This window comes from Monoraphidium neglectum (assembly GCF_000611645.1).
Source record: "Monoraphidium neglectum strain SAG 48.87 unplaced genomic scaffold scaffold01838, whole genome shotgun sequence".
Taxonomy (NCBI): domain Eukaryota; kingdom Viridiplantae; phylum Chlorophyta; class Chlorophyceae; order Sphaeropleales; family Selenastraceae; genus Monoraphidium; species Monoraphidium neglectum.
The window spans coordinates 1-10,872 of NW_014011790.1; the positions used below are offsets into that span (position 1 = coordinate 1).

Genomic DNA, 10,872 nt, shown 5'->3' on the forward strand with positions numbered 1-10,872 from the left:
CCGCGCGCCAGCGCCTGCGCCGCGCGCTGGCCCCGCTCCGCGCCGCGCTCGCGGCGCGCGGCGCCGAGCTGCACGCGGCGTCGGCGCGGCTGCAGCAGGCGGCGGCGCGGCTCGGCCGGGCGCAGCAAGAGCGGGAGGACCTCTTAGCAAAGGCGGGCGCCCTCGAGGCGCAGCTATTAGACGACGGCCGCAAGCTGGCGCGGGCAGAGGGCTTGGTCCCGAAGCTTGAGGAGCGCTGCGCCTCGCTGGGCGCGGAGCGGCGCCGGCTGCAGGAGCGAGCGGCGGCGCTCGCAGTGCGGGCAGAGAGGGCGGAGCAGCAGCTGGCGGCGGCGCGGCGCGCGGCGGAGGGGAGCGCCAAGGAGGCAGAGCAGCTGCGGGGCAGGTGCGCCTCCGCAACTGCAATTTGGCGGCACCACTTGGCTGCGGCCTCGCACAATTTTTTGCTGGTCTACTCCTCTCTCGCGCCCGGCACGAGCCACCAGCCCTGTCTCTACCTGTCTTGACGTGAATGCGTGCGCTTTAAATCACACTCAACAGGTGCTCCCAGCAGCAGGCGTCCGGCGGCGGCCTCCTGGCGCAGCTGCAGGACGCCGAGGCGGCGCTGAGGGCCGGGCGCGAGACTAGCTCTCGGCTGCTGGAAGAGGGCCGGGCGCTGGGCCAGCGGGTGTGGCGCGATGGTTGGCACTGCCCATGCCCGTGCCCCCTGGGCGTGCGGCCTCCTTAGGGCCCGTACGCCGCACGGCAGGGGTCTGGCGAAGCCGTGACTGTGGTGCTGGGGAGCGGGGGGAAGGCGCCCATTTGTGACACCGTCACGCCAAACGGCGTGGGCCCCACCGCCTCGTCGGCACTGCTGACTTGTGCCGAACCGCACTCGCTCGTGCGCCTGGGTGCTTGGGCACTTGGGTGTTTACCGATGTGATGTCTGGCGCGCACGCGCCCCGCGCCGCAGGTGCAGCAGCTGGAAGCGGACTTGGCAGCTGCCCAGGCCGAGCTTGGGTCCGCCCAGCGGGAAGCTTCCGCCACCGCGCGAGCCCTGCAGCACCAAGCCGCGGTCTCCGAGGCGCTGCGCGCCCAGCTCGCCGCCGCAGAGGCCGCGGCGCGCGTGCGTGCGCTGATAACGGGCAAGGCGGACGAGCACGCGGGCGCCGGCGCGGCCCCGGATCGGGCCGAGGGAGCTGCGCCGGAGGGCGCGCGCCCAGGCGGCCAGGCAATTGAGGACGCGGACAGCGGCGCTGCTGCTGCGGCGGCGGCGGCGGCCTTGGAAGCCAAGGACAGGAGGATCTGCGAGCTGCGCGCCGCGCTTGCGGCGGCGCTCGGTGACGCAGCGGCCGCTTTCGCCGGCAGCGGGGATAGGAGCCTGAAGCCAGGCGGTTCGGTCGTCGGGGCAGGCGCAGTGGCTGACCCGAAGTTGGAGCGGATACGCCAGTTGACGTCAGCGCTCACCGAGGCGTCCGCCGCGGCGGACGCGGCGGCGGCAGCGGCGGCGGCGGCGGGGCGCGCCGGCGGCGCCGCCGGCGTCGCCGTCGGGGCGACTGGCAGGGTTATGGTGGCGCATGCGGCTGCGAGCGGGGGCGGCGGCGTCAGCTCTGACCCGGATGACCCCAAGTCCCATCGCATCAGAGAACTGCGGGCCGCCCTGGCCGATGCCATGGCAGAGCTGGACCAGATGCGGCAGCAGCAGCAGCAGCAGCAGCAGCAGCAGCGGCAGCAGGGGGAGGAGGGAGGCGGCCCCAACCTCCACGACGCGCGGTCCGAGGCTGCTCACCTGCGCTCCGAGTGCGCCGCGCTGCGCGGCGACGCGGAGGGCTTGCTGCGCCGCGCGGCAGCGGCCGAGGCCACGCTGGCAGCTTCGCGGCAGCTGCTGCTGGACGCGGACGCGCGAGAGTCGTCGGCCCTCCAGCGCGCCGCGGCGTCCGACGCGCGCGCCGCCGACGCCGCGCGACGCCTCGGGGCAGCCGGCGCGGCGCTGGACGCGGCGCTGCGGCGCGCGGGCGACGCAGAGGATGAGCTGGCGGTCGCGGTTTCGCGCGCCGAGGAAGCCGAGGGGCAGCTGCAGGGGCTGTGCGATCTCGAGTCCGCGTGGCGCGCCGACAAGGCGGCGATGGACGCGCGGTTTGCGGCGCTGCAGGCGGCGTTGGAGGAGGAGGGCGCGGCGCTGCTGAGTCAGCAGTTGCGGGGCCGGCAGCTGGACGCGGCCGGCCACAGCAGGGAGCTCGGAGAGGCAAAGGCTCGGCTGCAGGAGGCACGGCTTGAGGCGCAGCAAATGGAGGGAGAGCTGCGGCGGGAGCTCGCCGCCGCCGCCAAGGGCGCCGCCGCAGCGGCGGCGGAGGCCGCGGCGCTGCGCGGCGAGCAGGACGGCCTGCTGCGGCGGGCAGCTTGTTGCGAGCGCGCGCTGCGCGACGCCGCCGTCTGCGCCGCGGAAGCGGGGGCTCGCGCCGACGGGCTGGCTCGCCAGGCGGCCGCGGCGGTGCGAGCTTATCGCGGCGCCAGCGATGCTGCTGCCACGGCGGGCAAGCGCCTGACGCACGAGGCGGCGGGGAGAGCGGCCGCTGAGCAGAGGGCGGCCCAGCTGGACGCCAGCCTCGCCGCCGCGCGCCGCGAGGGCGCGGAAGCGGGCGCGGCCGCCGCGGCGCTCGGGGCGCGCTGCGAGGAGGCGGAGGCGCGCCTGCGGCGGGCGGCGGAGGATGCCGAGCGCGCGCGCCGCGAGCGCGACGCCGCGGCGGCCTCTGTGGAAGCCGAGCGGGCGGTGAATGCGCGGCTGCTGTCCGAGCTCCAGGCAGCGCAGCGCGGCGCCGCCGGCGCCGCCTCCGAGGCGCAGGCGCGGGCGCAGGCCGCGGAGGCGCGGGCAGCGGCCGCGCGAGAGGAGTGCGCAGAAGCACTGCGCCGCCTCAGCGAGCGCGAGAGTGCTGTGTGCGAGCTGCAGCGGCGCGAGCAGGAGCGGCGCGAGTCCGATCATCAGCAGCAGGCGGGGCTGTCGGAGCCGCAGCGCGCGAGGCTGGAGGGCGGCGCGGCGGCTGCCCTGGCGGCGCAGCAGCAGCACCTTGCGTCAGAGCTCGGCGCGGAGCGCCAGGCGCGGCTCGATGCGGCCGAGCGGCGCGCTGACCAGGCGGAGGAGCAGCTCTGCCATTTTGGCGCTGAGCTGGCAGAGGCGCGGCAGAGGGCGGCGGAGCTCGAGCTCGAGGCTCGCCTGTGGCAGCAGCAGCAGCAGCAGCAGCACGGGGAGCTACGAGACGCGTGCGCAGACGCGGCCGCGCCCGTCGACCAGATTGCTCCCAGGCAGGGCGGCGCACTGCGCCAGCACAAGGACGCGGCGGCGGCAGCCGCGGCCGCGGCGGCCGCGCTGGCGCGGTCTGAGGGGCAGCTGGAAGCTGCAGAGGCAGAGCTGACCGGCCTGCGAGCCGCCGCTGCTCACCTGCACGCACAGCTGGCCGGCACCCAGACCGAGCTGGAGGCGGCGCTCTCGCGCGCGTCGGACGCGGGCGCGGCCGCGGCGCTGGCTGGCGCGGCGGCGGAGACACGGTGGCTGGCTCGGGTGCAGGAGCTCGAGGCGGCGGTTGCCCGGGTGCGGGGAGAATCATGAACTACATATCGCTGCACGGCTTGCCTGTATGTTCTGCTTGGCCTTGTTGCTGCGGCCTGCTGGGTGGCCGCCTCCAACATGTGCTCGTCAACGACCCCCTGAGTCGCGTGCGCGTGCACCCGCAGGAGCGGCACAAGCAGGTGGAGCTGCAGGCACACGCCCACGAAGCCGAGGGCCTCCGCGCGCGCGTCGCCGCGCTGCAAACCCAGCTGGCGGCGGCCGTGGAGGAGGGGTTTATGGCGCAGCATGCGGCGGACGCGTCGGCGGAGCGGGCAGGACGGCTGCGGGACGAGTTGGAGCGAGGGGAGGCGGCGGTAGCAGCAGCAGCAGCAGCAGCAGCAGCCGCAGCAGCAGCAGCTGCCGAGCAGATTCCTCCTTCAGACGGCAATGCGATCGCCAGACAGCCGGCCGGTGACGCAGCATTGGGAGCAGCAACAGCAGCAGCAGCAGCAGCAGCAGCAGCAGCAGCAGCAGCAGTGACAACGCCAGCGGCAGCAGCGGCCGTCCCCATTGAGCACGCCGCTGTGGGCAGCGCAGGCCCGAAGCGGCGGAGCGACGCGGCGGAGGAGGTAGCGGCGCTGGCAGGGAAGCTGGCGAGGAGCCAGCAACAGCTGCGGACGCTGACTCTGCAGGTGCAGCAGCTGCAGGCCGAGAACGCCAGGTGAGCTTTTTGGTCTTTGCCAAGCCAAGGTCTTGGCTCGCCATTTGCTACTATGTGGGTCCCTGCCAATGCACTTTTGAGTGCCTGTTGCCTTGCAACATCAGCGCTCATGATCCTGACGCTGCTGAGTGCACCGCGCTCGGGTCTGCAGGCTGCAGAAGGCGCTCCAAAGCAGGCCGCATCAGCCAGCCGTGCAAGAAGGGCCCGTCACTGCGGCGCCGGGCACTCGGCCGTGCACAGAGAGCTCCAGCGGCATCGAGGCCGCCCTAGCGGCCGAAAACCTTGACCTGTGAGCGCAATAGCGCCTGAGCTCGTGCTGTTGTTTCAGGATCGCACTCGCCTATCACATTGCAACCTCTAGACAGGCGCTCGCGGTGAGGATCATCGTCGCGGCGCTGCTGCTAGCTGCTTGCGGTTTTTCGCACTGCCATACCTTGTGCTGCCGGGCGATCTGATGCAGCGCGCGGCGCGCCAGGCCAGCACACTGACCGTTCGTTGGTGCCGCGTGCAGGGTGAACCGCGTGACGGCGGGCCACCAGAAGCTCAGGCTGCTCAAGGCGCGCCTCGTGCAGCGCGATGCGGAGGTGGAGCAGCGCGCGATCGAGGTGGGAGGGGTGTGGGGAGTCTGAGGACGGGGTCGCCTGGGAGGAGAAGACGAGGCAAGGCGAAGGTTCAACCAGATCGGTTGCCGCAGACCGTTGACGCGTTGGGCTGTCGGGTCTTGCCTACGCTATGGCTGCAGGTGCGACAGCTGGAGACGCGGGTGCGGTCTTTGTCCCGTCAGAGCGACCACGAGGCCGGCACCAATGGCGTCAAAGCAGGTGGGGTTGTGGTCAACCAGGGTGTTGACCGGTGCTGGTGACACTCAGGTGAAGTTGATTCTCCGCCTGTACGGTACAAGGAGATATCTGGAGCTGAGAGTCGACAACTTTGGCTTTGATTCATTTCCAGACAGACTGCGTTCCATACTTGCACGCGCGATCACTTGGTAAAGGGCGAGCGTGCATCACCCGGTCTGATGCAAATTACAAGTAGATCAAACTTTTGATGGAACATATACTGCGCAAAGTTCGCTGATCGTCGATCTGGCTCAAGCTGAGAATTGCAGGCGCGCGCAGTAGGTTGTATATGTAGCACGGTCGCGTACGTCTATGACTACACATGCATCGCGCATGCAACTCGGAGCAGAGTCCGACACCAACTTACTCGTGCCGCGTCGTCGCGCAGCACCAGTCCTGGGGCGCGACACGCTGTACACAATTACCGCATGCCGGCATCCGTGCGCGCGCAGGAGCTGAGCTACCCATGGACGGACCCATGCTGTCAGCCATCGAGGCGGCGGACCTGCGGGCAGAGGTGGACGCGTATCGGGTGGGTGACGCGCCTCCCGCCTTGCCACCTCCTGACCTTCGGCTTCCGCTGCTCCTGGCAGCAGCAATGATGCAGCTGCCAAATCCCCACCGCCTGCGCCCTCTGATGAACGCCTCACGTCTCCTTTTCCTGCTGCCTCTCACCAGCGCGCCCTGGCGGCCGCTCAAGAGGAGGCTGCTGCAGCCATGACGCTGGCTAATGAGGCACGCGCGCAGGTGGGGTTCACAGCATAACCATTCGCGCCGCGCGGCGCGGCAGATTGCGGCTGCACTCAGTGAATCGCAATGCAGCAGGAGCGCTGCTGCATTAGATACACAGCATGCAGCCGTATGCGCAGGGCATCGAGCGCAGGCACCCCATGACTGCAGGCCAAGGCTGCGGCAGAGGCCCGCCGAGAGGATGAGAAGCAGCGGCTTGACTGGCGACGGTCGCCCGGCGGTGGGTTTGGGGCGGCGGATGCAAGGGGATGCCGGCTGTCTGGAGCGTGAAAAGCACCAGCAAACATGAGCTGCCTTGTGTGTGCATTTGTACGGGCGTTAGGCGTGCGTTGCTGCAGAGGATAAACATTACGCCAACTGTTGTTCGATACATCACTTGTTGATTCGAGCACCCTCGCCCCTGCTGCCGCCCTTGCTCCCAGGAGCGGCCGAGGAGGGCGCCGGCGAGGCGGTGCCGCACGCGCCTGCGCTTTGGGCCAGGGTGGTCGCCCTGCAGTCCGAGCTGGACCGCGCGCAGGAAGACGTCCGCACCGCAAACGCGCGCCGGGCGGAGCTCGCGCAGGTGTGGGTGCGCGTGCGTTTGCGTTTGCGGCAACCCCAAAACCTGCCCCTGAACGGCGCGCGTTTTGCAGCACACGCACAGCTGCTCAGTGTCGGACCGAGCAGCGTCGAGCGGGCGCCGCGGCCCCGCCGGGCATGGGTCAATCGGTTTCCGTGAAGCTTCGTTGCAACCCTCGGTGCTGCACCACTACATCGCGCCGCGCTCCCCACCGCGCCGCCCCGCGCGTGGTCAACGCGCGCGCAGGTCAACGCCGAGCTGGCGCAGCAGCTCTCAGACGGCGAGCGCCGCCTCCGCGAGGCCGCGGCCGCGTCGTCGGTGCTGCAGGCGCAGCTCGCGGCGCTGCAGGACGCGGCTGCGGCGAAGGACCGGGTCATCGAACAGGTGCGGCTGCTGACCGGCCGCCCGACCCCTGCAGCCTCTTCACCCCCACGCGTTATCTGCCCTCGCCCTCTCTGTCGTGCCCTTGGTGCAGCAGGCCGTGAGCGACGCCTGCTGTTTGAGTGGCATGCTTTTTGTTGTTTCTTGTGCATGCTGACGTCATCATGCGTTTCAATGTCATGCACGCACCCGTAATTTATGCCCCCCGTATCACAACCCCCTGCAGCTCAAGGCACTGTGTGAGGGCGACCAGGGCAGCATCAGCGGGGCCGCGGCGCCGCACGACGGCCGCCCCGGCAGCGCCAGCAGCGGCAGCGGTGGGCGCAGCAGCGCGCGGCAGAGCAGCGTCAGGAGCGGGGAGGGCCGGCACCACTCCCGCATTGACAAGGTGGGACCGCCCCGCAGGACGCCCCCCGCCAGGCAGCGGCGCCCCCTTCTCCTCGCAAATTCGTATTTGTGCTGTATGGCCGATGCTGACTCTTTCAATGAATCTTGCCTTCATCACACGGCACGTCCAAGCATACCCCCCCCTGCTGTCCTGGTCACGCCTGTGGGCAAACTCTTGATCACACACTGTGTTGAAGTCTCCGACATAACCTTGGTCAAATTCCTGGTCGACTCTTGGTCAACTCTTGGTTCAACCAGGTCGCGTCTGCGTGGAAGGAGGCTGGGAGGCTGAAGGGCCTCAAAATTGAGGAGCTCAACTTCCAGCTGGGGCAGGTGCAGGGTTCTTGCTTGGTGCACCCTCCAACTGGTTTACTTCCGTCAACCCTAAACCTTGAACCCAAATGGTCGCACGGGAGGCATCGAAAGGACAAACCGCTTCCGCCACGCAGAGGCTCGCGTGTTTCACCGCCCCGCTGCGGCGTCCGAGCGGCGCGACGCGCCCGAGCCGCGGGCGCACGGCGTGCCTTCGGCTGCCTGTCCGATGGGCCCGAGCCGCGGCACACCCTGGCAAGTGCTCACCAGTGCCGCCCCCCGTCGCGGCTCCTGGCCCCGCGCTGCGTCACGTCATCGCAGGCGTCCGTGCAACTGGAGCACCTGCGGCGGGAGACGGCGGGGCTGACGCAGCAGCTGGTTGAGGCGCAGGTGCGGCGGCCGGCGCACGCCTGTGGGTCAACTGCAGAGTGCCGAGTGCTGCGGTCAAACCCTGGTCAAACGTCGCGGCTTGAGCGGCCCCTGCTCGGCCAAGCAAGTCGTGGGGCGCAGCCAGGAGTGGGGTGCGCCGCTTGTCCACAGTGTGCCACGATGTTGGCAGCAGCCTGACGCGCCCCGGTTTCCCTGAACGTGCATCCCCACCAGGCCCGCGCAGCCGCGGCAGAGTCGGCCCTCATGCAGCAGCGCGAGGCTGCGGCGGCGCAGGCCGACGCGCTCGCCAGCGCCGTGCGCACCAAGGACAGCGGGCTTGCTGCCGGCGAGGTGAGCCGTCGCTCGATGGGCGGGCGCGGAACAAAGACAGTTGTGTAGGTACGGCCCACTATTAAAGTAGACCGCTTGCTGTGAAGATGGGCAGCGCCATGCGGCCGTGCTGCATTGCGTGCAGCTGTCTGCAACCCTCCCTGTGGTGCGGACGGACCGGTCAAAAAAAGGCGAAGAGGCTGGGGTGCTGCGCAATTTGCTCTCCCGCGCAGGCGCGCATCCAGGCGCTAGAGGCGGAGCTGCACGCCGCCAACGGGCGCTGCGCGGCGCTGCAGCGGCAGCTTGAGTTTGCTGAGGGTGAGTGACCTGCAACACGCAGTGGCTACCAACCCTTGCGCGATGAAAGAGTGCATGCAATTCCAGAACGGGCGGGAATACGACCCTTCGGTTGCTAGCGCAGACTCGACTCTCACATCCAATCTCACACCCGCGTGCAGCGGCGAACGCACGCACCCTTGTTTTGACGTACTTCCGATTGCGCCCGCCTCACCCCGCCCGCAGCCGAGGCGGCGCGCCTCTCAGAGGCGTCCGCGCAGCTGAGCGGCCGGGCCGACGCGCACGCGGACGCGGCGGCCGCCGCCAGGGAGGACGCCGCGTCGGCGCGGCGCGGCGGCGAGGCGCTGCGCCAGCAGCTGGAAGCGGCGGTCGCGCAGGCGAGCCGGCACTTACTGTCGCGGCCCCCATGCTCAAGAACCGTGATTTATGGTGGCCGCCTTGTTTTGTGTATGATGTATGTATACTGAACAGAGGTTGTCCATGCATCATTTGGCGCCCCTTGAATTGCGACCCTTGTGCTGAATTCTCCCCCAACGCTCCTTCGGGTGAGCCTTGAGCGCCGCCCCCAAACACCCGCCCGCGCCGCAGGCGCTCAGCGAGCGGCGGCGCCTGGAGGCGCTCGACGCCGCCGTCTCGCGGCTCTGCAGCGTGCTGCGGCAGCTGCTGCTGTCGGTGGCGCCCGCCGCGGTGCAGAGCAGCGCCTGCGGCGGCGGCGGCATCAGCAGCAGCGACGCCGCGGCGCCGGACTCCCCTTTCGGCGGCGGCCTGCCGGCGCCGTTTGCGGGGCTCCTGCTGGGCAGCCCCGAACGGCGCGGCGCGGGGCCGCAGGGCAGGGCGGACGGCGGCGGGTCTGTCGCTCTACTAGAGGAGCTGATCGATGTGGTGGGCCCCTTGCGCTCGGCTCGGCCGCGCGGCCTCCGCTCCGCCTCCGGATGCAACAGCCTCTGTTTCACCCGGCTGCACTACCGCCCCACGCGCCCCGCTGCCCGTGACCTGCTGCGCGCGCGACATGCTTGCAGCAGCTAGGCCGCCCGCCCCCCTTCCCCAGACACCCGCGAGCTCCGCAAAGCCCCTCCCTGATGCCACACAGCCACATCCCATAAGCCTGGATGGCTCCGGGTGCGGGCGACCGCGGGATCTGGTAACAATCCTTATCCTAATCCCCTCCCGACGCTGCTTCAACCGGGCCCGACAGGTTGGCTCCGAACTGTCGCGTCGGCTGCGCGAGGCGGCGGCGGCGGCGCAGCGGCTTGCTGAGCTCGAGGCGCGGCTGGCTGCCAAGGGGGACGACGCGGCCAGGCTGCAGGCAACCCTCAGGTCTGGTTCCCCTCATGGCTGCGCCGCAACCCTGCTTTCACAAAGCCTTGAAACTCGTTCGCCGCCGCAAGGAAACTGGTAGATTCCAACAGTCATGAGAGCGGGTGGTGGTGGCGGCAGCGCTTTCAAGCGGTCCACTGGGGCTGGTCGTGCATGCACAAGGTGCACTCTGAGTTTGTCCGACAGCCGGTCACCCGCGGCGCGCGTACCGCAGGGCCCAGAGTGACAAGATATTCCAGCAGCAGGCGGCGCTGTCGCGCGCGCAGGAGGAGGGGCGGGAGCTGCGGCGGCAGCTGGACACCAGGTCGGCGCAGGACTAGCAGGGGCCTGCGGCGGCCACCACGCCCCCCCCCTTGCGACGCCGCTTGGGGGATGCTGGGAGCCGTGCTTGTGCATCCCAGCCAACGCCTGCCCGTGCGCGTGGCAGGAAGTCTCCTGGACACGCAGTTTGACCCCCACAGCACCCACCCTTCTCAAACCGTCCAGGGCGAATCAGCAGGGCCTGATCGAGGCGGAGGCCGGGCGCCTGGCGGAGGAGTGCGCCCGCCTGCGCGCGCACGCGGCGCGGCAAGACGATGTGCAGGTGGGGCCGCCACGCGCGAGACGCGGGGCACACGGCTTCTAGAAAACGGGGTTGTGTTGATGGGTTTGAGGTGTAGGGTTGGGGGTCAAGCGACCCTAAGCCATCACCCGCTTGCCTGCGCCACTCAGGGCTAAGTTCCTGCTTGATCAGGTCTTCGTAGATTCTATCAAGGGCAGCACGAGGGCAATGCATCCTTCAGCAGCAGCAGCAGCAACAGCAGGAGCAGCAGCAGGGCTGCGCCGTGCGTGCACATGTTGCGCTCAACCACCAGCATCGTCCTCTCGCCTGCTGCCCTGCTGCCCTGATTCCCGAACATCTGTTGCACGCTACCAGGCGGCCATATCCGTCAAGACCGACCAGCTGGCTGCGGCTGACGCGCGTGTGGAGCAGCTGGAGGGGCAGCTCAAGGCGCTGCTGGGGAGGTGTGTTTGCATGAGCAAGCACGCACGGGTGTGTGTGTGTGTGTGTGTGTGTGTGTGTGTGTGTGTGTGTGTGTGTGTGTGTGTG

General features: G+C 69.7%; 1 protein-coding gene across 1 annotated transcript in view; it reads left to right on the forward strand.

The window, feature by feature from the left end:
• Nucleotides 1–918: 918 nt before the first annotated feature.
• The window catches only part of MNEG_9157 (hypothetical protein), a gene marked incomplete at both ends in the record, with an annotated part of 10,924 nt that continues 970 nt past the window's right edge, over nucleotides 919–10,872 (forward strand). Inside the window, 23 exons of the mRNA XM_014042371.1 lie at nucleotides 919–949; nucleotides 1,089–3,562; nucleotides 3,706–4,241; nucleotides 4,393–4,530; nucleotides 4,753–4,846; nucleotides 4,984–5,062; nucleotides 5,533–5,612; nucleotides 5,759–5,827; nucleotides 5,981–6,050; nucleotides 6,253–6,392; nucleotides 6,636–6,773; nucleotides 6,997–7,158; nucleotides 7,416–7,490; nucleotides 7,791–7,859; nucleotides 8,073–8,189; nucleotides 8,402–8,486; nucleotides 8,691–8,833; nucleotides 9,054–9,347; nucleotides 9,661–9,782; nucleotides 9,997–10,086; nucleotides 10,269–10,365; nucleotides 10,565–10,606; nucleotides 10,699–10,787. Of these exons, the coding sequence (XP_013897825.1) occupies nucleotides 919–949; nucleotides 1,089–3,562; nucleotides 3,706–4,241; nucleotides 4,393–4,530; nucleotides 4,753–4,846; nucleotides 4,984–5,062; nucleotides 5,533–5,612; nucleotides 5,759–5,827; nucleotides 5,981–6,050; nucleotides 6,253–6,392; nucleotides 6,636–6,773; nucleotides 6,997–7,158; nucleotides 7,416–7,490; nucleotides 7,791–7,859; nucleotides 8,073–8,189; nucleotides 8,402–8,486; nucleotides 8,691–8,833; nucleotides 9,054–9,347; nucleotides 9,661–9,782; nucleotides 9,997–10,086; nucleotides 10,269–10,365; nucleotides 10,565–10,606; nucleotides 10,699–10,787 (5,234 nt within the window). The remainder of the gene's footprint in view (nucleotides 950–1,088; nucleotides 3,563–3,705; nucleotides 4,242–4,392; nucleotides 4,531–4,752; nucleotides 4,847–4,983; nucleotides 5,063–5,532; nucleotides 5,613–5,758; nucleotides 5,828–5,980; nucleotides 6,051–6,252; nucleotides 6,393–6,635; nucleotides 6,774–6,996; nucleotides 7,159–7,415; nucleotides 7,491–7,790; nucleotides 7,860–8,072; nucleotides 8,190–8,401; nucleotides 8,487–8,690; nucleotides 8,834–9,053; nucleotides 9,348–9,660; nucleotides 9,783–9,996; nucleotides 10,087–10,268; nucleotides 10,366–10,564; nucleotides 10,607–10,698; nucleotides 10,788–10,872) is intronic.